Source organism: Salmo salar, chromosome ssa22, assembly GCF_905237065.1.
Source record: "Salmo salar chromosome ssa22, Ssal_v3.1, whole genome shotgun sequence".
In the NCBI taxonomy this organism is placed as follows: Eukaryota; Metazoa; Chordata; class Actinopteri; order Salmoniformes; family Salmonidae; genus Salmo; species Salmo salar.
In genome coordinates this window covers 28,984,992-29,011,357 of record NC_059463.1, presented here as the reverse complement: position 1 = coordinate 29,011,357, position 26,366 = coordinate 28,984,992, and the positions used below count along the sequence as shown (strand labels likewise).

The 26,366-nt window shown below is 45.6% G+C and overlaps 1 protein-coding gene across 2 annotated transcripts; it reads right to left on the bottom strand.

Moving 5' to 3' along the window:
* Positions 1–614: 614 nt before the first annotated feature.
* Positions 615–26,366, bottom strand: b4galnt1b (beta-1,4-N-acetyl-galactosaminyl transferase 1b). 2 transcript variants are annotated; one of them, NM_001165331.2, is made up of 12 exons: positions 25,631–25,820; positions 15,907–15,999; positions 15,131–15,353; positions 14,828–15,004; positions 14,419–14,525; positions 7,620–7,657; positions 7,328–7,508; positions 7,097–7,189; positions 6,771–6,958; positions 6,377–6,517; positions 3,282–3,519; positions 779–2,755 (listed from the first exon to the last, which is right to left on the bottom strand). In NM_001165331.2, the coding sequence occupies exons 3-12, from the start codon at positions 15,343–15,345 to the stop codon at positions 2,538–2,540; spliced, it is 1,596 nt and encodes a 531-aa protein (NP_001158803.1). In that variant the 5' UTR covers positions 15,346–15,353; positions 15,907–15,999; positions 25,631–25,820; the 3' UTR covers positions 779–2,537. The 2 variants fall into 2 exon arrangements, with proteins under 2 accessions (XP_045560972.1, NP_001158803.1); XM_045705016.1 differs by having other exon boundaries at positions 615–2,755; positions 15,131–15,999; positions 25,631–26,366.

Genomic DNA, 26,366 nt, shown 5'->3' with positions numbered 1-26,366 from the left:
CCAATGTTTGTCTATGGAGATTGCATGGCGGTGTGCTCGATTTTATACACCTGTCAGCAATGGGTGTTGCTGAAATAGCTGAATCCACTAATTTGAAGGGGTGTCCACATACTTTTGTATATATAGTGTATCTCTCAGATATAGGACAGACACTTTTTGGGGGGACTATCTGTTGTTCCATGTACTGAATCTGTTATTAAATGTGTTTCTTTGGGCTAATAGTAGTAACGGCAAAAACAGTTGCGACCCACCATAAGGTCTGAGCGATGAAAAAACATACCCACTTCAAAGAAAAATACAAAATGTATTAATAAAAACCTCTTTTCCAAAGCATTTAACTGGGCACAGACGTCAATTCAACATTCATTCCACTTTGGTTCAACGTAATTTTATTGAGATGGCGTGGAAACAATGTTGATTCAACCAGTGTGTGTGCAGTGGGATGTGACCAATTTTAAGAAATGTTCTGTATAGTAATAATTTGTAACAATGCACCACAAAATTGCATCCTGCAACCCACCTGGACTCATGCAGTGACCCAAAAGTGGGAACCGCTGCACCAGAACACCCTCTTAAATGTTGCCTAAAATAAACACAGTACCATACATCAGCTGTATTTTTTATCAGAGACTTTATAATCATGTTTAAATGAAAACAGTCTGATAATGCAGAAGGTTGTCGTGATGATAGTTGTCAGGTTGGAAAGACTCAGACCCGTGGTTCTAAGGTGAAGCAAGCAGAAAAAATACAACCGCCATCATCATCATCATCATCATCAGTTGAACAATGGAAATCACTGTCCAAATCCCTTCAACTACTTAACTTCAGAGAGTGTGGAATTCAATCAAACCTGTCATTAAGCAGTGTCTTTGTTGACAAACTACTGCCCCTACTCACATGCAGAACACTTCTCATTCTGAAAACAGGAAGCATCTGCTTGGGGAGTCTAGGTGGTATTAGTCATAGATTCCCATGGAAGAGGAGCTACAGTGCTGTGTAAATAGGCTACTGCAGTCAGGGTTCAATTGAACTGAGATCTCACTTAGTGTTAAATATCCCCTTTCAGGAAAGACAAATTTAAATCTGGCATCACCCAAAATTGTATCTGTTTTAAAATATTCCTCTATTCAAAAAGGACAAAATAAAAAGTGATCTAATGTATCACTGGCACCTTGGGGCATTTCATAACAAATGACAAAAAACTATTTGTAGTTTGATTTTAAAAAGCACTATTCTGATGCAAGGGTGCCATCTAGTGGTCATGACACACAATAACATTATGTGATCCTGCTGTCAGGTTGCATGGCAGAGGAACTGTAAGTATAAAATGTTTTGCTGCCTTGGTACTTCGGTGTGACTGTGACCCTTGCTTTATCATTCATATCATCTCTCTATAATGTGTCATCCTAACATTGTGTCTCCCCAACCATTTCCTTTAGTGTTCTACTCATTCTTACAGCGTTTCAACTCTCTAAACTCAAACTGTGCCATTATTCTGTTAGTGTGTGTTTATTTCCATGTAGAATTGATAAAGAAATAGAGAGACATGCACTTTGTTCAAACTAACCCTTCTGTTCGAGGTAGCATATGAAAATGCAATTAATCTCACCTCCCATTCAAATGCGTGCATGGACAGAAGCATTCCTTATTATGATGCTTGGAGTATAAAACAGAGTGGGATCGACCCTAGATAGACAGAATGCACTAGACCAGGTGAAACAGGGATATTATTCCTGGGTTAGATCCCAGACCAGATGGATGAGCATCATTCTCCTCAAGCATGGGCCAGTCAAGGGCGACACAGAGGTTTCAAACAAAATTATCATTCAACACCAAACCACCTGGGAAACCATTGGCACAGACACCCATGGAGAATTAGCCACACATTTAGAGTCTTGAATGTGTTCATTGTCCGGGGTTGGAAAGGGAGCACCCATGCGTTGTGTCTCTGAAGGGGTTGTCACATGCTGAGAAGTGTCCTCTCTACTGAATGACTGTCAATCCTCATCCTCAGTCCCCCATGGTCCCCACAATCCTCATTTGTCTGACCCATAGAGTTCAGTCCAGCTCAAACTGTATAGTGCAAAGGGAAGGACAGAGTACACATACCTCTGATCGCTTCATAACAGTATGGAAACTCGTTCACCTCATTTAGTCCTGTGAGGGCGTAAGGCTAATTCAGCATGTCTTTGATCTCTTTCCTCAACAAAAGGACTCGGTGGCGACTTGTCAGATAAGATTTGAGGCACAAAACACACATATATCCCTTAAAATTATCTCAAACTTGAGTTTACAATCAAGAGTACACAACTGAAGAGAAATTATGATTAAGTTAATAGAAATGACAGTTTTGCTCTGTTTGAATGACAATCCCTCTAGAGTGAAACAAGCAAGGTCGATTTTCAAGGGGATGTGTGTAATGTGGTTGTCTAAAATCTTATCCGATTGGACACATTGGGTGAGAGCTTCTTTGGCAACTCAGAAAGAGCATGAATCTTGAACGAGAGGAGAAACGACAGGTTAACAAAACAGGGAATTTAATTGTGAGTCAAACACTGGAAGCGGTTCTTGAAATAGAGGAGGCCGTTTTTGGTGTGTGTGGCGTCCGAGGAGGCTGGTGGGTAACGGAACTTGGCATACGTCTTGTCACTCTCTGATTGGCTGACCCAGGGAAGCTTGATCTTGGTGGCGTGGTTGACGATGACATCATCACAGGATCCCACGTGAAGCGAGCCGAGGCCATCGATGAAAAACTCTGTGACAAGGGGTCAGAGCAAAAGGAAAGAGGTTCGTTTTTATGCTTTAAGGGAACTTAAAGGGATACTTTAAGGGAACTGAAAGTATCACACAATTTATATGTACAATTTATATGTACATGCAACTAACAAACATTTGAGAAGAAGCTATTTCGTTCCCTTCTTGAGATTTTTGATACATAATTAATTAATGACTATTCAGACTGGTTTTGAAGAACTGTTACCTATATCACTTTCTTCCAAATGTAGATGGTGCAGCTCAGGGGTTAAATTGTGAATTCGGACATGGAGGAGCCCAATTTAGAGGGTTTTGGATCTGGGTTGAGCCAGGGTTGAACACAAGTTATGCCAAGATTAAGGTTTAGGGTTAGGGTACTCTTATCCTACTTTCTATCCTACTCCTCTTTGGACTCATAAGGTGCAGGTGCAGGCTCCGCGTAGCACTGACTACATTTGACTACTGGTACAGCTGATGTTATGGACAGGCACACTCTGTGTGGTGCTGGGGTTTGGGTCTGTACTCACCCAGGTGGGCCACTCTGGCCAGACGGGGGTCAAAGCCCACTTGCTGGACCTTGTCTGTGCGGGCCAGGAAGAAGTTGATGACCCCGTCCGTGACTACGCAGTTTGGAAAGCCCTGGATGATGTGGTGGAAGCCCCTCCGCATATGCAAGCAGTCACCCTCCTCCTCCCCTGGCTCAATGGAGATGGTCTGCCTGTAGGTGGCAGTGTAGCCAGTGGCCTCCCGCACTGCACCACCCACCTAAATCACACACACACAGTGCATAAAACACAGATACAAATGTGCATATAAAGAATGCATTAACTGATTCTGACACACATACACACAAAAAACATACAAAGCATTTGGAAAGTATTCAGATCCCTTGACTTTTTCCACATTTTGTTACGTTACAGCCTTATTCTAAAATTGATTAAATCGTTTTTTCTCCTCTTCAATCTATATACAATACCGCATAACGACAAAGCAAAAACAGGTTTTTAGACTATTTTGCTAATTTATTACAAATAAAAAAATACGTAAGTATTCAGACCCTCTACTCAGTACTTTGTTGAAGCACCTTTGGCAGTGATTAAAGCCTTGAGTCTTCTTGGGTATGACGCTACAAGCTTGGCACACCTGTATTTGGGGAGTTTCTCCCATTTTACTCTGCAGATCCTCTTATTCTCAAGCTCTGTCAGGTTGGATGGGTTCGTCGCTGCACAGCTATTTTCATGTCTCTCCAGAGATGCTCGATCAGGTTCAAGTCCGGGCTCTGGCTGGGCCACTCAAGGACATTCAGAGACTTGTCCCGAAGCAACTCCTGCTGTGTGCTTAGGGTCGTTGTCCTGTTGGAAGGTGAACCTTCGCCACTGTGTGAGGTCCTGAGCACTCTGGAGCAGGTTTTCATCAAAGATCTCGCTATACTTTGCTCCGTTCATCTTTCCTTCGATCCTGACTAGTCTCCCAGTCCCTGCCACTGAAAAACATCCCCACAGCATGATGCTGGCACTATGCTTGACCATAGGGATGGTGCCAGGTTTCTTCCAGACGTGACGCTTGGCATTCCGGTCAAAGAGTTCAATCTTGGTTTCATCAGAAGAAGCAGAGAATCTTGTTTCTCATTGTCTGAGAGTCCTTTTGGAAAATTCCAAGCGGGCTGTCATGTGCCTTTTACTGAGGAGTGGTTTCTGTCTAGCCACTCTACCATAAAGGCTTGATTGTCTCGGAGCTCTACGGACAATTCCTTCAACCTCATTGCTTGATTTTCTCTGACATGAACGGTCAACATTGGGACCTTATATAGACAGGTGTGTGCCTTTCCAAATCATGTCCAATTAATTGAATTTACCACAGGTCGACTCCAATCAAGTTGTAGAAACATCTCAAGGATGAACAATGGATACAGGATGCACCTGAGCTTAATTTCAAGTCTCATAGCAAAGGGTCGGAAAACTGATTTCTGTTTATTATTTTTTTAAATTTGCAATTTTTTATTTAATCAATTTTATTAAAAGGCTGTAACGTAACAAAATGTGGAAAGTTTAGGGGTCTGAATACTTTCCGAATGCACTGTATACTATTGTCAGCGTGTGTAAAAGAGGCGAAGTCAGGTGCAGGAGAGGAGCGTGATGTAAACAGGCGCACTTTATTAAAGTTCCAAAACGAGAGCACAACATAAATCAAATGCGCTCAAAAACACGGAACATAACAAAAGTAAAGCGTGTAAAAAGACGCCACAGCAACAGGAAACAATTACACACAAAACATGATGGGAAACAGGGTTAAATACAAGTAGATTGATTGGGGAAATGAAAACCAGGTGTGTATGGAAACAAACAAAATGGAGCGCCGATGGCTAGAAAGCCGGTGACGTCGATCGCCGAACGCCGCCCGAACAAGGAGAGGAGCCGACTTCGGCGGAAGTCGTGACAACTGTGTACAAAACAAACATTAGGGGTACTTCCAATTGTCTGACTGAAGTTGATATTGAGTGCATGCTGTAGTGATTTGATATACGAAATCAGAAGGAAACCGATGGAAACAGTTGGATCCTTGATCACGTCATCTTTCCAAAGGACATAATAAACAGACAAAACTAAAATAAGAACCAGAAAACCGAGAAGTATCTTCGTCCCATGTTTGTCTGTCTGTGCTTTTGGGGTCCAAAGAAAGAAGGGATTCAAAGTGTCCAGCAGACCAGCTGCTGACATGTGTAACCCATAGACTCCCCTCTCAAGAGTTGGAGTCCCAGTCTATGGTACACAAGAGGTCTATTCTATTCCCAGAGCACACAGTAAGTCTCTGAGCGGGATTCAGGCTCCAGCCAAAACACCCTTCACCCTCAAACAGACACACACAGATCATTCATTACAAGCCTTATGTGTGGGTGTCAGCTTTTGTGGCTTTTGTGCTAGGATTGTGTGCATGTGTGACGTGTGTGTGTGCGTGCATCCATGCCTGCGTGTTTGTGTGAGTTTGTGCACACGCGCATGACTAATATTGCTGTGGTGTTCATGTATTACAGAGCAAAAATATGCCTGTATGCATCAGTGAAGAAGAGAGGATGAGAGAATGGAAGAGTCTGTTGAGAGATTGTTTTCTTCTGTAAGTAGAAAACAAGGCCGGGATCCAATCTTATCACTCTTGTAGACAACGCAGCTTTTAAAGGCAATGTTAGATGATAGACTGGATGTGGCTAGCAAGGAATGCCTCCTCCTCATTTGTCATCTTCAGAAGACAGCTAACATAATTTCTTTCAATACTCTTTTCATGATGTGCTGTAAATCAAAATGATTTTTAAACTTTCATTTAATAACTCATGATAAGTTGTGTCTGTCTGGCAAAAGGACTGAAATGTTGATTATGTTTCCTCATGCTAGCCAAGATGGAATGTGGTGAATCGTGTAGGTGCTGTTTTTGGCTCTGTAGAGTAAATCCCAGTGAGTAACCAACACGTTCTGAGTCCAGAGAAAGCTTCTGAACTGGATTCGACTGTTGCACAGAAAGTGGACCATTGTTGAATTATTGGAACTAACGCTCAAAGTATTTGAACGATTTTATGTGATATTTGAACCCAGGTCTACAATACAGTATGGCAATGCCTGTGCCCCCTCACCAGGTCCAGGGTAGTCCTCTCCAGGACGTCCACAAGTTTCTCCAGCTTGGTGTTGGCCGTGAAGATGAAGTCATCGTCCACCCACAGCACATACTTGGTAGTCACCTGGGAAACGGCTAGGTTCCGTCCTGCAAACCAGCCCTAGTTGTTGTGACACAGAGAACAGGATGTGGCAAAGAGGAAGCAGAAGCAGCGAAAGGGCAACTAAGAAAATCACAGACAGGACTTTTTTTCAAGACAGTTTCTTTCCAACTTTTTCACTTAAGGTCATCTGTCAAGGATCATTTAAGCAAACAATGTTGGTGTTAGACACATTTTTGACTTGACAGGTACACGTACACTGTATCCCATCCCTTACTTGCAAATAGAGGCAGTAGTGTTTAAAAAAAGAAACCTTTCCAAATGGCATGATGTAATGTTCGATGTAGGGGCCAGAGACTGTCTTTGGGTTTTCACTGTCATCAGCGATTACTATGGTGACAGTGGAATAGTATTTTCGCACACTGTCGATGAGATCTTGGAGCTTGTCATAGCGCAGGAAGGTTTTGGTTGCTATGGTAACAAGGGCACTGATGTTGTATTCTAGAAGGGGGACAGAGAAAGACAAAAAGTTAGGGTATTTGACATTACATACTGTACTGTACATTGATCTATTTTTTGTTGTTGTAAGTGTTGTGCTGTTGTAACAGATACAGTCAGCCGTTGTGTTTGTCAGCATACCCCCTTTGGGTCCCGTGTTGTAGAGTTTTGGAGTTACACCATGACGGACCTTGATAGTAAACATGGCTTGGTGACCCTCTGTCTCAAACTGCACTGAAAGACACAGCAAGAGTATTTCCAACCTCATTACCACAAATATTTTACAGATGTTATTTGGCATAGGACTTTGATAATGGACACAACACAGAAATAAGTAGTACACAGCAGAAAGACAGGCGTGTCTGGCCTCACCTGTGTCTGCTGTACTAGGGTGGAACAGTGTGTTGGTGTAGGTGACAAACTGTAGCTGCCGGTTCAGATTGGACAGCAGGCTGCTGGTCAGGGTCATGCGCATCTCCCCATCACCTTTGACCTTTACCCCCTCAACCTCCGCTGCCACGTTTAACGTTCCCAGGGTGGAGGTGAAGTTGACCTGAGAAAGAAAAAAATTAAGAGGGAGACAGAGAACAAAGAAGACAAGGACCAGACAGATGGAATAGTATTGGAAATAATAACTCAAACCAAATGTTATTGGTCTACTTACTGTGTACAGCTCTCTGGGATGGTCTTGTACTGCAAGTCCTGAAAACATATGACATCAATTTACTGGCATATTTGATGAAGGTGTTGGATGTTTATCCAATCCAAATTCACCACATCAATTGTCAGCTAGAGTAAACACTATTTCTCTGTTGTGCAACAAAACACTATTCTCTGCTCTAAAACAGCCATACAGTGCAGTAGGTTGTCATGGTAGTAATAGTGGTAATGGTAGAGATACTAGCTGTCAGTGGTTGCAATAATAGTACTAACACTGTAGTAATAATAGTGTTAGATTGTTAGAACACCTATTGTCTGTCACTTTAAAAGACAATGAGTTTTACCTCCAAATACCCCGATGAAGACTGATTGAGACCAAAACGTTGGTGAATAAGATCAGCATCGAGATTACCGTTGTGCTGGGGTTTTTCTTATTTTTAACATTGTTGTAATAGGACAGTCTCCCTGGATTGGTAACTTGATAAAATTACACTTGTCAAGGTATGCTTCCCCTATTTTGCCAGGTTTCCTGATGAAGGTCGGCTGACCGAAAGCTCAGCCACAATTAAAGAAATTTGCATCTGACTGGAAGTGTGCAGAGACGTGGTCCTGTTTCTCCAGTCAATAATCAGCTCAGGGTGAGCAGTAGATTTTACCTGTTATCGCCAGGTTTCCATTATAAATTAGGCTTTAAATATCAAGGGACCTACAGTCCATTCAGAAAGTATTCAGACCCATTCTCTTTTTCCACATTTTGTTACTTTACAGCCTTATTCTAAAATGGATTATCAATCTACACATAATGACAAAGTGAAAACAGGTTTGTAGACATTCTTGCTAATTTATAAAAAATAAAAAATACCATGTATTCAGACCCTTTGCTATGAGACTCGAAATTGAGCTCAGGTGCATCCTGTTTCCATTGATCATCCTTGAGATGTTTTTACAACTTACCACAGGTGGACTCCAATCAATTGGACATGATTTGGAAAGGCACACACCTGTCTATATAAGGTCCCACAGTTGACAGTGCATGTCAGAGCAAAAACCAAGCCATGAGGTTGAAGGAATTGTCCGTAGAGTTCCGAGACAGGATTGTGTCGAGGGCCTTCTGGGGAAGGGTACCAAAACATTTCTGCAGCATTGAAGGTCCCCAAGAACACAGTGGGCTCCCTCATTCTTAAATGGAATAAGTTTGAAACCACCAAGACTCTTCCTAGAGTTGGCCACCCGGCCAAACTGAGCATCGGGACATGACCAAGAAACCGATGGTCACTCTGACAGAGCTCCAGAGATGGGAGAACCTTCCAGAAGGACAACCATCTCTGCAGCACTCCACCAATCAGGTCTTATGGTAGTGGCCAAACGGAAGCCACTCCTCAGTAAAAGGCACATGACAGCCTGCTTGGAGTTCGCCAAAAGTCCCCTAAAGACTCTCAGACCATGAGAAACAAGATTCTCTGGTCTGATGAAACCAAGATTGAATTCTTTGGCTTGAACGTTAAATCTGGAGGAAACCTGGCACCATCCTGACGGTGAAGCATGGTGGTGGTAGCATCATGCTGTGGGGATGTTTTTCAGCGGCAGGGACTGGGAGACTAGTCAGGATTGAGGGAAAGATGAACAGAGCAAAGTACAGAGAGATCCTTGATGAAAACCTGCTCCAGAGTGCTCAGGACCTCAGACTGGGGTGACGATTCACTTTCCAACGGAACAACGACCGTAAGCACACAGCCAAGACAACGCAGGAGTGGCTTCGGGACAAGTCTATGAATGTCCTTGAGTGGCCCAGCCAGAACCTGGACTTGAACCCAATCAAACATCTCTGGAGAGACCTGAAAATAGCTGTGCAGCGACGCTCCCCATCCAACCTGACAGAGCATTCCATTTTTTTACATTTCTAAAAACCTGTTTTTGCTTTGTCATAATGGGGTATTGTGTGTAGATTGATTAGATTTGTATTTATTTAATCCGTTTTTGTCCCGCACCACTACATGGAGTCAGCAGGAGCTGACACGCTCTCCACGTCCATGGAGGAGCGCGTACAACATCATACCACCGTTCTCCACCGTCTCGGGACTGCCATGGATCAAGTGATGGCAACGATGGAGAGGTGGGAGAGGGGTGGTCTGCCTACCCCTGCACCCACCGTGTACCAACCTACACCATCACCTGAGCCGGCACCATCCGGGCCCAGCGGTATTCGGCTCGCGCTCCCGAGGGAGTACGATGGGACGGCTGCCGGGTGCAAGGGTTTTCTGCTCCAGCTGGAGCTGTACCTGGCAACCGTTCACCCGGCTCCTTCGGGAGGGGAGAGCGTGAACGCCCTCGTCTCCAGCCTGTCCGGTAAAGCTCTGGAGTGGGCCAACGCGGTCTGGGAGGGACCAGACTCGGCAAGGGACAACTACCCAGAGTTCACCCGCCTCTTCCGGACCATGTTCGACCATCCCCCGGAGGGGGTGAGCGTCTGTTCCATCTGCGGCAGGAGACGAGGAGTGCTCAAGACTTCACGCTGGAGTTCTGGACCTTGGCCGCCGGCTCGGGGTGGAACGACAGGGCCTTGATTGACCACTATAGGTGCAGCCTACGTGAGGACGTCCGCAGGGAGCTAGCCTGCAGATACGCTACCCTCACCCTGGACCAGCTAGTGGACATGTCCATCAGGTTGGATAACTTGCTGGCTACCCGCGGGCGTCCGGATAGGGTCCTGTTGGTTCCACCCCCCAGCACCTCTGCTCCAACCCCCATGGAGTTAGGAGGTGCTGCAGCGAGGGCGACCGGAGGAGGAGCCACCTCCTGCACCAGATGTGGTCGGAGAGGGCACACTGCCGACCGGTGTTGGAGGGGCTCGTCTGGGAGTCGAGATGGCAGGCAGAGCACTGTTCGGACACCCCAGGTGAGTCAGCACCAGGCTCACCCAGAGCCCCCTGTTGGTCACATGTATGTTTTGATTTCTTTCCCTGAGTTTTCTCCTCATTCCCAGCATAAGGCGCTAGTCGATTCAGGTGCAGCAGGGAATTTTATGGATCGTGGTTTCGCACATAGGTTAGGGATTCCCCAGATTCCGCTGGACAAACCATTTCAGGTGCACTCCCTAGATAGTTGACCATTAGTTTCAGGGGTGGTCAGGGAGTCCACGGCTCCACTGGACATGGTTACGCGGGGGGATCATGAGGAAAACATTTTCTTCCCCTCATTGATTCTCCTGTGTTTCCGGTGGTGCTGGGGATTCCCTGGTTGGCCTTTCACAACCCTACTATTTCGTGGCAACAGAGGGCTCTAAAGGGGTGGTCAGAGGAGTGCTCAGGCAGGTGTGTGGGAGTTTCCATCGGTGCAACGACGGTGGAGAGTCCAGACCAAGTCCCCACTGTGGACATTCCCCCCGAGTATGCCGATTCGGCTATCGCCTTCTGTAAGAAGATGGCGACCAAATTACCACCCCATCAACGAGGGGATTGTGCAATAAACCTCCAGGTAGACGCCACACCCCCCAGGAGTCACGTGTATCCCCTGTCACAGGAGGAGACGGTGGCTATGGAAACATATGTCTCTGAATCTCTGAGGCAAGGGTACATTCGGCCCTCCATGTCACCCGCCTCCGCGAGTTTCTTTTTTGTGAAGAAGAAAGGAGGAGGGTTGCATCCGTGCATTGACTATTGAGGTCTAAATTCGATTACGGTGGGGTACAGTTACCCGTTACCTCTCATCGCTATGGCAACGGAGTCATTCCACGGAGCATGCTTTTTCACAAAATTGGATCTCATGAGCGCGTATAACTTGGTGCGTATCCGGGCGGGAAATGAGTGGAAGACAGCATTTAGTACCACATCCGGTCATTATGAGTACCTCGTCATGCCGTATGGGTTGAAGAATGCTCCAGCCGTCTTCCAATCCTTTGTAGATGACATTCTCAGGGACCTGTACGGGCAGGGTGTGGTGGCTTATATCGATGACATCCTGATATATTCCGCTACACGCGCCGCGCATGTGTCTCTGGTGCGCAAAGTGCTTGGGCGACTGTTGGAGCATGACTTATATGTCAAGGCTGAGAAATGCGTGTTCTTCAAACAGTCCGTCTCCTTCCTGGGGTATCGCATTTCCACATCAGGGGTGGAAATGGAGTGTGACCGCATTTCGGCCGTGCGTAAATGGCCGACTCCCACCACGGTGAAGGAGGTGCAGTGGTTTTTAGGGTTTGCCAATTACTACCAGAGGTTTATCCGGGGTTTGGGGCAGGTGGCTGCTCCCATTACCTCACTGCTGAAGGGAGGGCCGGTGCGTCTGTGGTGGTCGGCTGAGGCGGACAGAGCTTTTGATCGCTTGAAGTCTCTGTTTACCGAGGCTCCCGTATTGGCTCATCCGGATCCCTCTTTGGCATTCATGGTGGAGGTGGACACGTCCGAGGCTGGGGTAGGAGCCGTGCTCTCACAGCGCTCAGGCACGCCACTGAAGCTCCGCCCCTGCGCTTTCTTTTCGAGGAAGCTCAGCCCGGCGGAGCAAAACTATGACGTGGGGGACCGGGAGTTGCTAGCTGTCATAAAAGCGCTGAAACTGGGGAGACATTGGCTCGAGGGGGCGAAACACCCTTTCCTCATCTGCACTGACCACCGTAATCTGGAGTACATCCGGGCGGCGAGCAGACTGAACCCTCGTCAGGCAAGGTGGGCCATGTTTTTCACCAGATTTAGATTTACAATCTCGTATAGACCAGGTTCCCAGAACACTAAGGCAGACGCACTGTCCCGTCTGTATGATACGGAGGAACGGCCCATCGATCCCACCCTCATTCTTCCGGCCTCTTATCTGGTGGCGCCGGTGGTGTGGGAGGTGAATGCGGACATCGAGCGGGCATGTCGTTCGGAGCCTACTCTGCCTCAGTGTCCTGCGGGACGGAGGTATGTCCCGCTTGGTGTCCGCAATAGATTGATTTGGTGGGCGCATACGTTACCTTCCTCTGGTCATCCAGGCATAGATAGGATGGTGCGAAGCCTTAGGGGGAAGTACTGGTGGCCCACTTTAGCAAAGGATGTGAGGTTTTATGTTTCCTCCTGTTCAGTGTGCGCTCAGTGCAAGGCTCCTAGACACCTGCCCAGAGGGAAGTTACAACCCCTCCCCGTTCCACAGCGGCCTTGGTCACACCTATCGGTAGACTTCCTGACCGATCTCCCTCCTTCCCAGGGGAACACCACGATCCTGGTCGTTGTGGATCGGTTTTCTAAGTCCTGTCATCTCATCCCTTTGTCCGGTCTCCCTACTGCCCTACATACTGCGGGGAGGCCCTATTTACTCACGTCTTCCGGCACTACGGGGTGCCTGAGGACTTAGTTTCTGATCGGGGTCCCCAGTTCACGTCCCGGGTGTGGAAGGCGTTCATGGAGCATCTGGGGGTCTCGGTCAGCCTGACCTCTGATTTTCACCCGAGAGTAATGGGCAGGTGGAGAGAGTGAACCAGGATGTGGGTAGGTTTCTGTGGTCGTATTGCCAGGACCGGCCAGGGGAGTGGGCGAGGTATGTTCCATGGGCAGAGATGGCCCAGAACTCGCTCCGCCACTCCTCAACGAACATTTCGCCTTTTCAGTGCGTGTTGGGGTATCAACCGGTCCTGGTACCATGGCATCAGAGCCAGACCGAGGCTCCTGTGGTGGAGGATTGGGTACAGCACTCGAGGGAGACCTGGGAGGCCGTCCAGGAGCACCTCAACCGGGCCGAGGGCCGGCAGAAGATGAGCGCTGACCGCCACCGCAGTGAGGCCCCAGTGTTCACGCCTGGGGATCGGGTCTGGCTCTCGACCCGAAACCTGCCCCTCCGCCTGCCCTGCCGGAAGCTGGGTCCGCGGTTTGTGGGGCCATTTAAAGTCCTGAGGAGGATAAACGAGGTGTGTTATAGGTTACAGCTCCCCCGTTATTACCGTATTAACCCCTCGTATCATGTGTCTCTCCTCAGGCCGGTGGTGGCTGGTCCGCTTCAAGAAACTGAGGTGCAGGAGGTCCCTCCACCCCCCCGGACATCGAGGGGGCCCCGGCGTACACGGTACGATCCATACTGGATTCCATGCTGGGTGCCGGTGGGGGACGTCTTGGATCCATCTCTGCTGAGTGAGTTTCACCGCCTCCATCCGGATCGCCCTGCACCTCGTCCTCCGGGTCGTCTTCGAGGCCGGCGTTGGCGCACTGCGGGAGCCGCGCGTCGGGGGGGGGTACTATCACGACTTCCACCGAAGGTGGCTCCTCTCCCTGTTCGGGCGGTGCTCGGCGGTCGTCGTCGCCGGCCTACTAGCTGCCACCAATCCCATTTTCCTTTTTGTTTAGTTCTGTCTGGTTTTTCACACCTGTGTTTAGTTTAGCTGATTTCGGTGGGTTTATATTTCCCCGCTGCAGGTTAAGCTGTGTGTGGGATTATTGCTGTATTATGCTTGTAAGGGGTGCGTGCCTGCACCACGGGATTTGTTTTGTTTATTACGGTATGTGTTTACCGAGGGCATTTTGCTCAGTAGTTTGAGGAGTCGAGGTTTCTCCTCCGTGTGCGTAATTCCTTCCCTGTGGGTGGAAACGACGTTAGTGCGGTTTTCCTATTGTGTTTGTGTTGTACTTTCGGGACCGCCTGAATAAACATTGATTACCCTGGAACCTATCTGCTCTCCTGCTCCTGATTTCCTACACACACCCCTCCTCGAGAGGCGTTGTTACAATTTTAGAATAAGGCTGTAACGTAACAAAATGTGGAAAAGGTCAAGGGGTCTGAATACTTTCCGAATGCAATGTATGTCAAGGTAAAATAAAACTAATCTTTGTTATGGGTCAGACCTGGGATGAGGATGGTTTTGAGCGGCCGTACTTCCATCCCCTGTGTTGGGTACTGCAGAGGATTGTTGGCCTCGGCCACGATGAGCATATCTGCAGGAGTCTGAGACCTGTAGGGGGCAGATACACACCAGTTTAATAATCAGTACTCAAAGCTATTACAGCTAGACTAAAGCCTCATGAACCCTATTTGGCCTATATGTTTAGAAAATTGGGTAATGTTGAGCCTAACCCATCTCCTTCAAAAGACCTACAGCAAGTTTAACCTAACCCTAAGAATTTCAAAGCTTGGTATTTAATCACATGAAATGACAAACGCAGCAACTTCCCCTAGGGTAAGGACTACCTACGATGATATATGGGAAGTCCTTCCCTTTCAGTTCTGTGCTGGTGTACAGTCCTTTGCTCTCACCTCATCTGGAAGCCCTGGTACTCCTTGGCCCTTCGTTTCTTCATCTCGTCCAGCTCAGAGGCCTCAAATGCAGTGTGCATGGGGTGTGCCGACACCCGGGGGAACAGCAGCTGGGCAAAGGGCAGGTTCATGCCCCCAGTCTCACCTTCACACACACACCCGTTACGTGCCAACAGACTGGAGACAGACGGAAGGGATGATAGGACTTCATCAATCAAATGACAATGAAACATGATTTCCACCACATCATCAGCTTATTGAATCAGAATGAATCATTTCAAAGGCCTTATATCAAATACTGACCCTGCAACACTCTCCTTCACGCGATAGGGGATGTTGGCAGATCTGTGGTCTGGTTCTGGGAACCTCTCCTCCAGGTGCCTCTCTACTGCAGGCCCTGGTCTCTGCCAGACATCCACGGTGGTGTAGGCCCGGGTGGGCCAGGAATGGAGGAGGGCCACCACCAACAGCACCGACGCCACAATGGCCAACAACACTGTTTTCCTTAAGGAACGCATCCTAAAAACTGTCACAGCACATAAGGACAAACAGGAGATGTGCTGCGGTCACCACCTGCTTGGGCGGCGAAGCAAAAGTCCAACAGTATGTGACCATATCTGAGGTGACAAGATTATTTTATTTGATTTACTTATTTATTTCACCTTTATTTAACCAGGTAGGCTAGTTGAGAACAAGTTCTCATTTGCAACTGCGACCTGGCCAAGATAAAGCGTAGCAATTCGACACACAACAACACAGAGTTACACATGGAATAAACAAAACATACAGTCAATAATACAGTAGAACAAAAGAAAACAAAAAAAGTCTATATACAGTGAGTGCAAATGAGGTAAGTTAAGGCAATAAATAGGCCATGGTGGCGAAGTAATTACAATATAGCCTAATTGCTGGATGAATTGAACACTGCCATGATTCGGTTATATTCAGCTACAGTAAATGGCAGCTTACAGTATCACATGAAATCTGATTTAACACTTTCTAAACAACTTGAATTTGTTATGCAACAGAAAAAAAACATGTCTGGCATCCATTACAGTAAAAGAGAGCTGGTATCATACCCTACTGCCTGTATCCACTCAGAGAGAAGACGTCTCCTGTCGGCCATTGGATCCCCCAAAATCCCATAATGAACAGCTAAGGACTTTCCCCATCTGTAAACAATAACACATAAGTTATGTTTATTCAGTAGGATACCTGAGGTAACTTCTAATTTCCAAGGGCACGGTATTAATGGACCAGTGAAAAATATGAATATTGGTAAAAATAATAGAGGGAGGGGAGGAAACTGCGACATGCAGGTACAGCAAAGGTAAGGATGTTTAGCAGATATGATGGCCTTTCATGATGGAGCTGTTAAATGAATGGTAGTGATGACGGTTGTGTTAACAGCAGATAAATGCTGAGCAAAGTCTAGGGGGAAAGAAGGCTCTATTTAAGTACGACAATTAGAGCCAAGGGAGATAAAACTTGTCTTGTTGGTGATTTGTTTCATGATAATTCCCAGTGTTAAGATAATCAAACAATTCTATTGACTCAGTTTTAAAGCAGGCACACGAGATCGCTCAAGGTTGTAGTAAGTTCAGTAAACTATCACCTTCCTTTGGAATATGCATCTACTGTAACGACATTCCACTTCTGACACAAATGCAGTGAATTCAGGGGTCTCAACAACTATCATTGAAGCAGAATTCATAGTTTACAGCTGCAGAGCCACACCCACAATAGTTCACCAACTGATTATGACATATAGGCTGCGTTTACACAGGCAGCCCAATTCAGATCTTTTGCAAATTAGGCTGTGTTTACACAGGCAGCCCAATTCTGAGCTTTTTGCCACTAATTGGTCTTTTGACCAATCAGATCAAATTATTTAGCCAATAATTGGGCAAAAGATCAGAATTGGACTGCCTGTGTAAACACAGCCTAATTTGCAAAAGATCTGAATTTTAAGTACAGCCTTATTTGCATATCTGATACCTGTCTGATATTTTACCTAATGTGTAAACAGAAAGAAAAAAAACACATGGAGTTGGATCTTTTGACATCCGATTTATACCACCTCCAATTGGCTGCTTTTACAGAGGCGGATCAATTTTGATTATCTTTTCACTAATTGGTATTTTGACCAATCAGATCAGCTCTGAAAAAGATCTGATGTGAAAAGATCTGATGTGATTGGTTAAAAGACCAATTAGTGGAAAAAATATCAGAATTCGGCTGCCTGTGTAAATGCAGGTACAGTTGAAGTCGAGCGTTTACATACAGTTAGGTTGGAGTCATTAAAAAACGTTTTTCAACCACTCCACAAATGTCTTGTTAACAAATTAGAGTTTTGGCAAGTCTACATCTACTTTGTGCATGACACAAGTCATTTTCCCAACAATTATTTACAGACAGTTTCACTTATAATTCACTGTATCAATTCCAGTGGGTCAGAAGTTTACATACACTAAGTTTACTGTGCCTTTAAAACAGCTTGGAAAATTCCAGAAAAGGATGTCAGAAGCTTCTGATAGGCTAATTGACATCATTTGAGTCCATTGGAGGTGTACCTGTGGATGTATTTCAAGGCCTACCTTCAAACTCAGTGCCTCTTTGCTTGACATCATGAGAAAATCAAAAGAAATCAGCCAAGACCTCAGAAAAAAATGGTAGACCTCCACAAGTCTGGTTCATCCTTGGGAGCAATTTCCAAACGCCTGAGGGTACCACGTTCATCTGTACAAACAATAGTACGTCAGTATAAATACTATGGGACCACGCAGCCGTCGTACCGCTCAGGAAGGAGACGCGTTCTGTCTCCTAAAGATGAATGTACTTTGGTGTGAAAAGTGCAAATCAATCCCAGAACAAGGGCAAAGGACCTTGTGAAGATGCTGGAGGAAACAGGTACAAAAGTATCTATATCTATATAGTAAAAAGAGTCCTATATCGACATATCCTGAAAAGCCACTCAGCAAGGAAGAAGCCACTGCTCCAAAACCGCCATAAAAAAGCCAGACTACGCTTTGCAACTGCACATGGGGACAAAGATCGTACTTTTTGGAGAAATGTCCTCTGGTCTGATGAAACAAAAATAGAACTGTTTGGCCATAATGACCATCGTTATGTTTGGAGGAAAAAGGGGGAGGCTTTCAAGCCAAAGAACACCATCCCAACCGTGAAGCACGGGGGTGGCAGCATCATGTTGTGGGGGTGCTTTGCTGCAGGAGGGACTGGTGCACTTCACAAAATAGATGGCATCATGAGGTAGGAAAATTATGTGGATATATTGAAGCAACATCTCAAGACATCAGTCATGAAGTTAAAGCTTGGTTGCAAATGGGTCTTCCAAATGGACAATGACCCCAAGCTACCTTCCAAAGTTGTGGCAAAATGGCTTAAGGACAACAAAGTCAAGGTATTGGAGTGGCCATCACAAAGCCCTGACCTCAATCCTATAGAAAATGTGTGGGCAGAACTGAAAAAGTATGTGCGAGCAAGGAGGCCTACAAACCTGAGTTACACCAGCTCTGTCAGGAGGAATGGGCCAAAATTCACCCGACTTATTGTGGGAAGCTTGCGGAAGGCTACCCAAAACGTTTGACCCAAGTAAAACAATTTAAAGGCAATGCTACCAAATACTAATTGAGTGTATGTAAACTTCTGACCCACTGGGTATGTGATGATAGAAATAAAAGCTGAAATAAATCATTATCTCTACTATCATTCTGACATTTCACATTCTTAAAATAAAGTTGTAATCCTAACTGACCTAAAACAGAGAATTTTTACTAGGATTAAAAGTCAGGAATTGTGAAAAACTGATTTGGCTAAGGTGTATGTAAACCTCCGACTTCAACTGTATGTACATCCGAATCCTGATACAAACCCAATCCTCCAAATGCAACCGCTGTCTGGATGCTCAGATCAGATTTATTTGCTCTGAAGTGTTTTTATTTAGCACCCTGCCGTTTTCATGACAACCACCCTAAAATTGAAAGGAACCGTGAAAGGAAATAAGCATTGTATCTGTGTACTACTTCAGAGGATATATCAGTGTGAATGTGCAAATATGATATGGGTCACATGAAAAACTTAGTGTGGACAGTCAGAAAAAAATTACAGATATAGAAAGAAAATCAGATTTGGGTTCTTCGGTTGTCTGTGTAAACACAGCCATACAAGCCTCATTTAATTGGTTCATATGAGGCTCGGAAGTCATAATCGTCTGTCAGACTATCATGTCTGTGGCGGTGAACTATGTTACCAAGATTTCCAGTATTTTTAATAATGAGATATGCACCTTGATTTCGAAGAATATGACATGAATACCTTCACGCAATTACTACACCTATGTAAGGTACTTTATCACAACCAAATAACAAATAGTTTCAAATCGTGTTCAGAAAACATAATGTTGCTCTCATGTGGAATGTCATTCATTGAGCATTACATACTGTTTCATAGAAATCATGTACTATTTGCATGTGAAAATGTCATGGTCATGGAACACATTTGCACCATTGTTTATGTCTTTGTTGGTGACCCACTCTTTGAGGATATCCACATCTTACAGAGTGTAGCTTTAAACAATAGTACAACGTTGCACCGTTCACATTCAAACAAAGGACATGCAAATATTCCTACTTTGTGGTACCTTGACCCGTCTTACTTATATACATAAGGGCTGTAAAGTAAGTAGCCTGACCCCTTGCATTAGGCATAGTACAATCCCCAAAAATAGATATAGTCTATCAAATTAAAAACAGTTCATACCTATTTGTGCACTTTCAATGCAGATAAATAAGTCAGGTGCATTTCATTGACAATTACATTTGTCAGATATGGACATGGAGACCAATGATGTCATATAGAGTAACCAGCCACCCACTGGTCATTTATTTCTGTGATCATTATCACAGAGGACACTGATTTCCCTTCAGACTATAGCTGTACTGATTCATTTGGTTGGAGTGTATGTAGGGGGTTGGGAGAGTGTGTATATGGGGTAGGGAGAGTGTGTATAGGGGGTAGGGAGAGTGTGTGTATAGGGGGTAGAGAGAGTGTGTATAGGGGGTAGGGAGAGTGTGTATAGTGGGTAGGGAGAGTGTGTATAGTGGGTAGGGAGAGTGTGTGTAGGGGTTAGGGAGAGTGTGTATAGGGGGTAGGGAGAGTGTGTATAGGGGGTAGGGAGAGTGTGTGTAGAGGGTAGGAAGAGTGTGTGTATAGGGGGTAAAGAGAGTGTGTATAGGGGGTAGGGAGAGTGTGTATAGTGGGTAGGGAGAGTGTGTGTAGGGGTTAGGGAGAGTGTGTATAGGGGGTAGGGAGAGTGTGTATAGTGGGTAGGGAGAGTGTGTGTAGGGGTTAGGGAGAGTGTGTGTAGGGGTTAGGGAGAGTGTGTGTAGGAAGTAAGGAGAGGAGATGGATCACCATCACATCCAAGCACCATACTGCAGGTGAGGTGAGAGTTTTTCTTGCTCCAAGTCCTTTACCTCACAGGGTAGAACTTAGCGAGAGGGGGCTGAGTGGGGATGCCCAACCTGCCTTTAGTGTGGTCAATAGGAAGAAATCAATATAGGTAAAAGAACATTCGAAGAGGGTCAGCACTAAGCAACTACTCAGCACTCATAAATCACACGATGCCCTACCCTGGCGACCTGCAAGGAGTTCAACCCACTGTATAGAACCTAATGCTTGTGTCCAAAGCAACTCCTGTTTTCATAAGGGATGGACATTTTAATTAAGACTATTAAAGTTTTAATGGCCTATGGAGTGGCACAGCGGTCTAAGGCACTGCATCGCAGTGCTAATGGCGTCACTACAGATCCGGGTTTGATCCCGGGCTTTATCACAACCAGCCGTGATCCGGAGTCCCATAGGGCGGCACACAATTGGCCCAGCGTCGGACGCCTGCAGGCATCAGTTGAACGGTCGTCAGTTGAACGGTGTTTCCTCCGACACATCGGTGCGACTGGCTTCCGGGTTACGCGGACGGGTGTTAAGAACTGTGATTTGGCGGATCATGTTTCGGGGGGACGCATAACTTGACCTTCGCCTCCCAAGCCCATTGGGGAGTTACAGCGATATCGAAATTGGGGTAAAATACAAAGGTTTTAGTGTCCTAAACGTTCATGCATGTCACTTGGGTTGGGTACTAATTATTTCTCTAACATTTTTCAAACATATTACATATATTAGATAGCCCGCATCAAACACACTTACAGATACAGTGCATTCAGAAAGTATTTGGACCCCTTGACTTTTTCCACATTTTGTTACATTACAGCGTTATTCTAAAAATGTATTAAATTACATTTTTTCCTGATCAATCTACACACAATACCCCATAATGACAAATTGAAAACAGGTTTTTAGAAATGTTTGCTAATTTATTAACAATATAAAGCATAAATACCTTATGTACATAAGTGCCCTCACCTCCTCCCTGTAGGCTGTCTCGTCATTGCTGTTAATCAAGCCCACTACTGTTGTGTCGTCTGCAAACTTGATGATTGAGTTGAAGGCGTGCATGGCCACGCAGTCATGGGTGAACAGGGAGTACAGGAGGGTGCTGAGCACACATCCTTGTGGGGCCCCAGTGTTGAGGATCAGTGAAGTGGAGATGTTGTTTCCTACCTTCACCACCTGGGGACGGCCGTCAGAAAGTCCAGGACCCAATTGAGAGGGCGGGGTTGAGACCCCGGGCCTCAAGCTTAATGATGAGCTTGGAGGGTTCTATGGTGTTGAATGCTGAGCTGTAGTCAATGAACAGCATTCTTACATAGGTAATCCTCTTGTCCAGATGGGATAGGGCAGTGTGCAGCGTGATGGCGATTGCATCATCTGTGGACCTGTTGGGGCAGTATACAAACTGAAGTGGGTCTAGGGTGGCAGGTAAGGTGGAGGTGATCCTTGACTAGTCTGTCAAAGCACTTCATGATGACAGAACTGAGTGCTATGGGGTGATAGTCCTTTAGTTCAGTTATCTTTGCCTTCTTGGGTACAGGAACAATGGTGGCCATCTTGAAGCATGTGGGGACAATAGACTGGGCTAGGGAGCGATTGAATATGTCTGTAAACACACCAGCCAGCTGGTCTGCGCATGCTCTGGGCCAGCAGCCTTGCGAGGGTTAACATATTTTACTCACATCGGCCACGGAGAAGGGGGGTGTGCAGTACTTGTTAGCAGGCCGCAACGGTGGCACTGTATTATCCTCAAAGCGGGCAAAGGTGTTTTGTTTGGCTGGAAGCGTGACGTCGGTGTCCGTGACATGGCTGGTTTTCTTTTTGTAGTCCATGATTTCCTGTAGACCCTGCTACATACGTCTCATGTCTGAGCCGTTGAATTGCAACTCCACTTTGTCCCTGTACTGGCATTTCACTTGTTTGATTTCCTTGCGGAGGGAATAACTACACTGTTTATATTCAGCCATATTCCCAGACCTCTTTCCATGGTTAAATGCAATGGTTCGCGTTTTCAATTTTGTGTGAATGCCGCCATCCAGCCACGGTTTCTGGTTAGGGTAGGTTTTAATATTCACAGTGGGTACAACATCTCCAATGCACTTCCTTATAAACTCACTCACAGAGTCAGCGTATAGATCGATGTTGTTCTCTGAGGCTGACTGGAACATGTCCCAATCCGCGTGATCAAAACAATCTTGAAGCGTGGATTCCGATTGGTCAGACCAGTGTTGAATGGTTCTAGTCACTGGAACATCCTGTTTGAGTTTCTGCCTATAAGACGGTCGAGCAAGATCACGTCATGGTCGGATTTGCCGAAGGGAGGGTGGGAGAAGGCTTTGTATGCATTGCGTAAGTTAGAGTAGCAGTGATCGAGTGTATTACCTCTGCGAGTACTGCAATCAATATGCTGATAGAATTTAGGTAGCCTTGTTCTTAAATTTGCTTTGTTAAAATCCCCAGCTACAATAAATGCAGCCTCAGGATATATGGTTTCCAGTTTACATAGAGTCGAGTGAAGTTCCTTGAGGGCCGTCGTTGTGTCTGCTTGAGGGGAATGCACACAGCCATAACAATAGCTGACGAGAATTCTCTTGGGAGGTAATATGGCCGGCATTTGATTGTAAGTAATTCTAGGTCGGGTGAGCAGAAGAACTTGAGTTCCTGTGTGTTATGATTACACCATGAGTCGTTAATCATGAAGCATACACCCACTCTTCCACTTTCTCTTCCCAGAGAGGTGTTTATCTCTGTTGGCGCGATGCATGGAGAAGCCTGGTGGCTGAACCGATTCCGACAACATATCCCGAGAGAGCCATGTTTCCGTGAAACAGAGAATGAATGTTACAATCTCTGTTGTCTCTCTGGAAGGCAACCCTTGCTCTAATTTCATCTATCTTGTTGTTAAGAGACTGGACATTGGCGAGTAGTATACTCGGGGGCGGTGGGCAATGTGCACGTCTATGGAGCCTGACCAGGAGGCCGCTCCGTCTGCCCCTTCTGCGGCGCCGTTGTTTTGGGTCGGCTTCTGGGATTAGATCCATTGTCCTGGGTGGTGGTCCAAACAGAGGATCCTCTTCGGGAAAGTCGTATTCCTGGTCGTAATGTTGGTAAGTTGACATTGCTCTTATATCCAATTGTTCTTCCCAGCTGTATGTAATACGACTTAAGTTTTCCTGGGGTAACAATTTAAGAAATAATACATAAAAAATCAAAATACTGCATAGTTTCCTTTGGACTCGAAGCGAGGCGACCATCTCTGTCGGCGCCATTTTGCTCGGAACACAGCAGGTTTTCTCCAAAAAAGCCGGGCCGCACGACCATCATTGAACACCATGTTTCTTACCTGGCCCGGGGATACGGTACAAAAGAGGCCAAACTTGATCCCCGAGGCCCGAAGGAAGGCCGTGACGCAGGAAGTGAAGGCTATGTTGAGGATGGGGGTCATCGAAGAGTCCCACAGCGCATGAGTTTGGTGCCAAAACTGGCAGTGCTGGACTCGCTCAGGCAAGCTGGGTTGACAGCAAACCCCAAGAAATGCAAGCTAGTGCTCGGGAAGGTGGAGCACCTGGGGTGTTTGATCGGACGGAGGAACGTCAAGCTCCAGGAGAGGAAGGTCCATGTGGGACGTGACTGGCCCGTTACACGCACCAGTCCTTCCTGGGATTGGCAGGATACTACAGCCGGTTTATCCCCAACTTTGCGGCTATAGCCTCCCCCCTTACCGTTCTAACCAGGGCCCGCCTCCCGAAAACAGTGAAATGGACGGGGACGAGATCGAAGCGGGGTTCAGGAGCCTGAAGGAAGCTCTGTGCTCCCATCCACATCACTAAGGACTGAACATGGTCCACAAACACCAGCACAGTCTTGAAGAGGGCACGGCAGAACCTCTTCCCCCTCAGGAGACTGAAAAGATTTGGCATTGGCCCTCGGATCCTCTAAAGTTCTACAGCTGCACCATCGAGAGCCTATTGACTGGCTGCATCACCGCTTGGTATGGCAAATACACCATCCTTGACCGCAAAGTGCTACAGAGGGTGGTGCGGACAGCCCAGTACATGGATGTCTGGGGCCGAGCTCCCAGACATCCAGCACCTCTATTTCTGACACACGTTTACACTCATCATTTGCTGCTGCTAGTCTGTACTTTATTTTACTCTTATTATTATCTATCCTGATGCCTAGTCACTTTACCCTTCCTTCATGTACATACAGTGACAAGAAAAAGTATGTGAACCCTTTGGAATTACCTGGATATCTGCATAAATTGGTCATACAATTTGATCTGATCTTCATCTAAGTCACAACAATAGACAAACACAGGTTGCTTACACTAATAACACACAAATTATTGTATTTTTTCTTGTCTATATTGAATACATAATTTAAACATTCACAGTGTCCTGCAAAGATGACTGCAGAATTCTCAATGAGGTTTAGAAGAATCCTAGCGTGTCACATCAATATTTACAAAAATCTCTGGAACATGCTAACATCTCTGTTGACGAGTCTACGATACGTAAAACACTAAATAAGAATGGTGTTCATGGGAGGACACCACGGAAGAAGCCAATGCTGTCAAAAAAAAAACGTTTACATGCAAACGCAAGAACAGGACGGCTATAATAGTCGATGGGTTAAACAGAATCAAAGAGTTGGATGAACAAATGTGAGTTGGTTGTAGCCTGTATCCGTGCCAGCGCCATGTCTAGTAGTGCTGTATGTGTCCCTCCCGACTAATGTGTGTAATGCTTATTTTGCCTTTCCAGGACCCGTAAAAATGTTGGATTTATTAACTGCAGTTATCGACAGGCTTATGTTTGAGTATCTCATCCTTGCGCTCCGTTATTCTTCCTCTGATGCAATCCATTGCGCAAACTATGAAAAACACACTATGTTGTCATTCAGATCTAATCAAATCTAGACCAATTTCAGGTCAAAGCACGTCGATGGACAGAATTGAGATATATGATTCAGCCTTTCTCAGAGGCCTCTGAATTGACCGGGTGCGGTTGGTGTACATAGACAAATGATACAGGTATACTTGTTTATAATAATGTATATTTTCTTAATACAAATTAAATATGGCAGCAATATACTCGTAAAAGGTCACCAACGCCTCTAATGATATTTAACAAGCTATAATTAGGATATATCTTATTCTGAATCAAAGCCTCTAATTCGCACATAACGTAGATACATGTTTTGAAACAATTATCTATTTGCATGACTGTTTCAAGTTAAGTGGGAATGCAACTGATAAAATCCTCAATAATAATCCATCATAAGAAAATCATAGGCCTTTCATGAATATTATAACCTCAAAATAAATCGTACCTTGACGTCTCCACCAATCAGATTGTCCTTTTGAAATTGCCACCAATATGCTTAAAATGCATGGGTAAAATATTGTTGTTAAAAATCTGGTTACATTCCACTTATGTGAATCCGGCAGTAGCACTGTTTTAATTCCGATAGATGATATGCTTAATCTCCCTGCATGCAGCACAGTGCTGTGCGCCCACGCCAGGCTCTTCCGCCAAGACTCATAAAACGGACGCAAGAGGGATGCCACGAGTGGCCAGTCGTTGGAGTCGCAGCAGAATGCATGCATCGAATTTAATTGCATGAAGGTTCATGCAAAGGCATATCCAACGGAAGACTATCGTTTTAAAATGTACTGCAAAGTAATAGACTAGCCTCGATCAGACCAGCATCATTGCGTTTTGGACCAGAAGTACATTAATTTCCAATGTTGCAACAATATGCATCAATTGTATGCATAGACTTGACAAAAATAGTAGCAAAAAGTGAATGTTGAACTTTTGTTGCACACATATTCAGTAAAAATAGTTTGACTGCAGAGTATTACACAGCATTGACGCAACGGCACCGTCCGTCTGATCGAGATGTGGCGCACTAACCTACATCATCTGCCAAGAGATCTGGACCTTTATTGCACAGGTGATGGTGCAGTGCACTCAAGCTGTGACTGCAGGGTCTCTGCCCAGCTCCACTACAGTTATTGCTACATTTATGGCAGCGGCATTTTGACTAAACACAAATACAAACC

Excerpts from the sequence above, each read along its gene's own strand:
- b4galnt1b (XM_045705016.1), bottom strand. The coding sequence starts at position 15,345 with ATGCGTTCCTTAAGGAAAACAGTGTTGTTGGCCATTGTGGCGTCGGTG. Across the intron at positions 7,190-7,327 it reads CCCTAGTACAGCAGACACAG|TGCAGTTTGAGACAGAGGGT; the intron begins GTGAGGCCAGAC and ends TGTGTCTTTCAG. Across the intron at positions 3,520-6,376 it reads AGAGGACTACCCTGGACCTG|GTGGGTGGTGCAGTGCGGGA; the intron begins GTGAGGGGGCAC and ends TGTGTGATTTAG.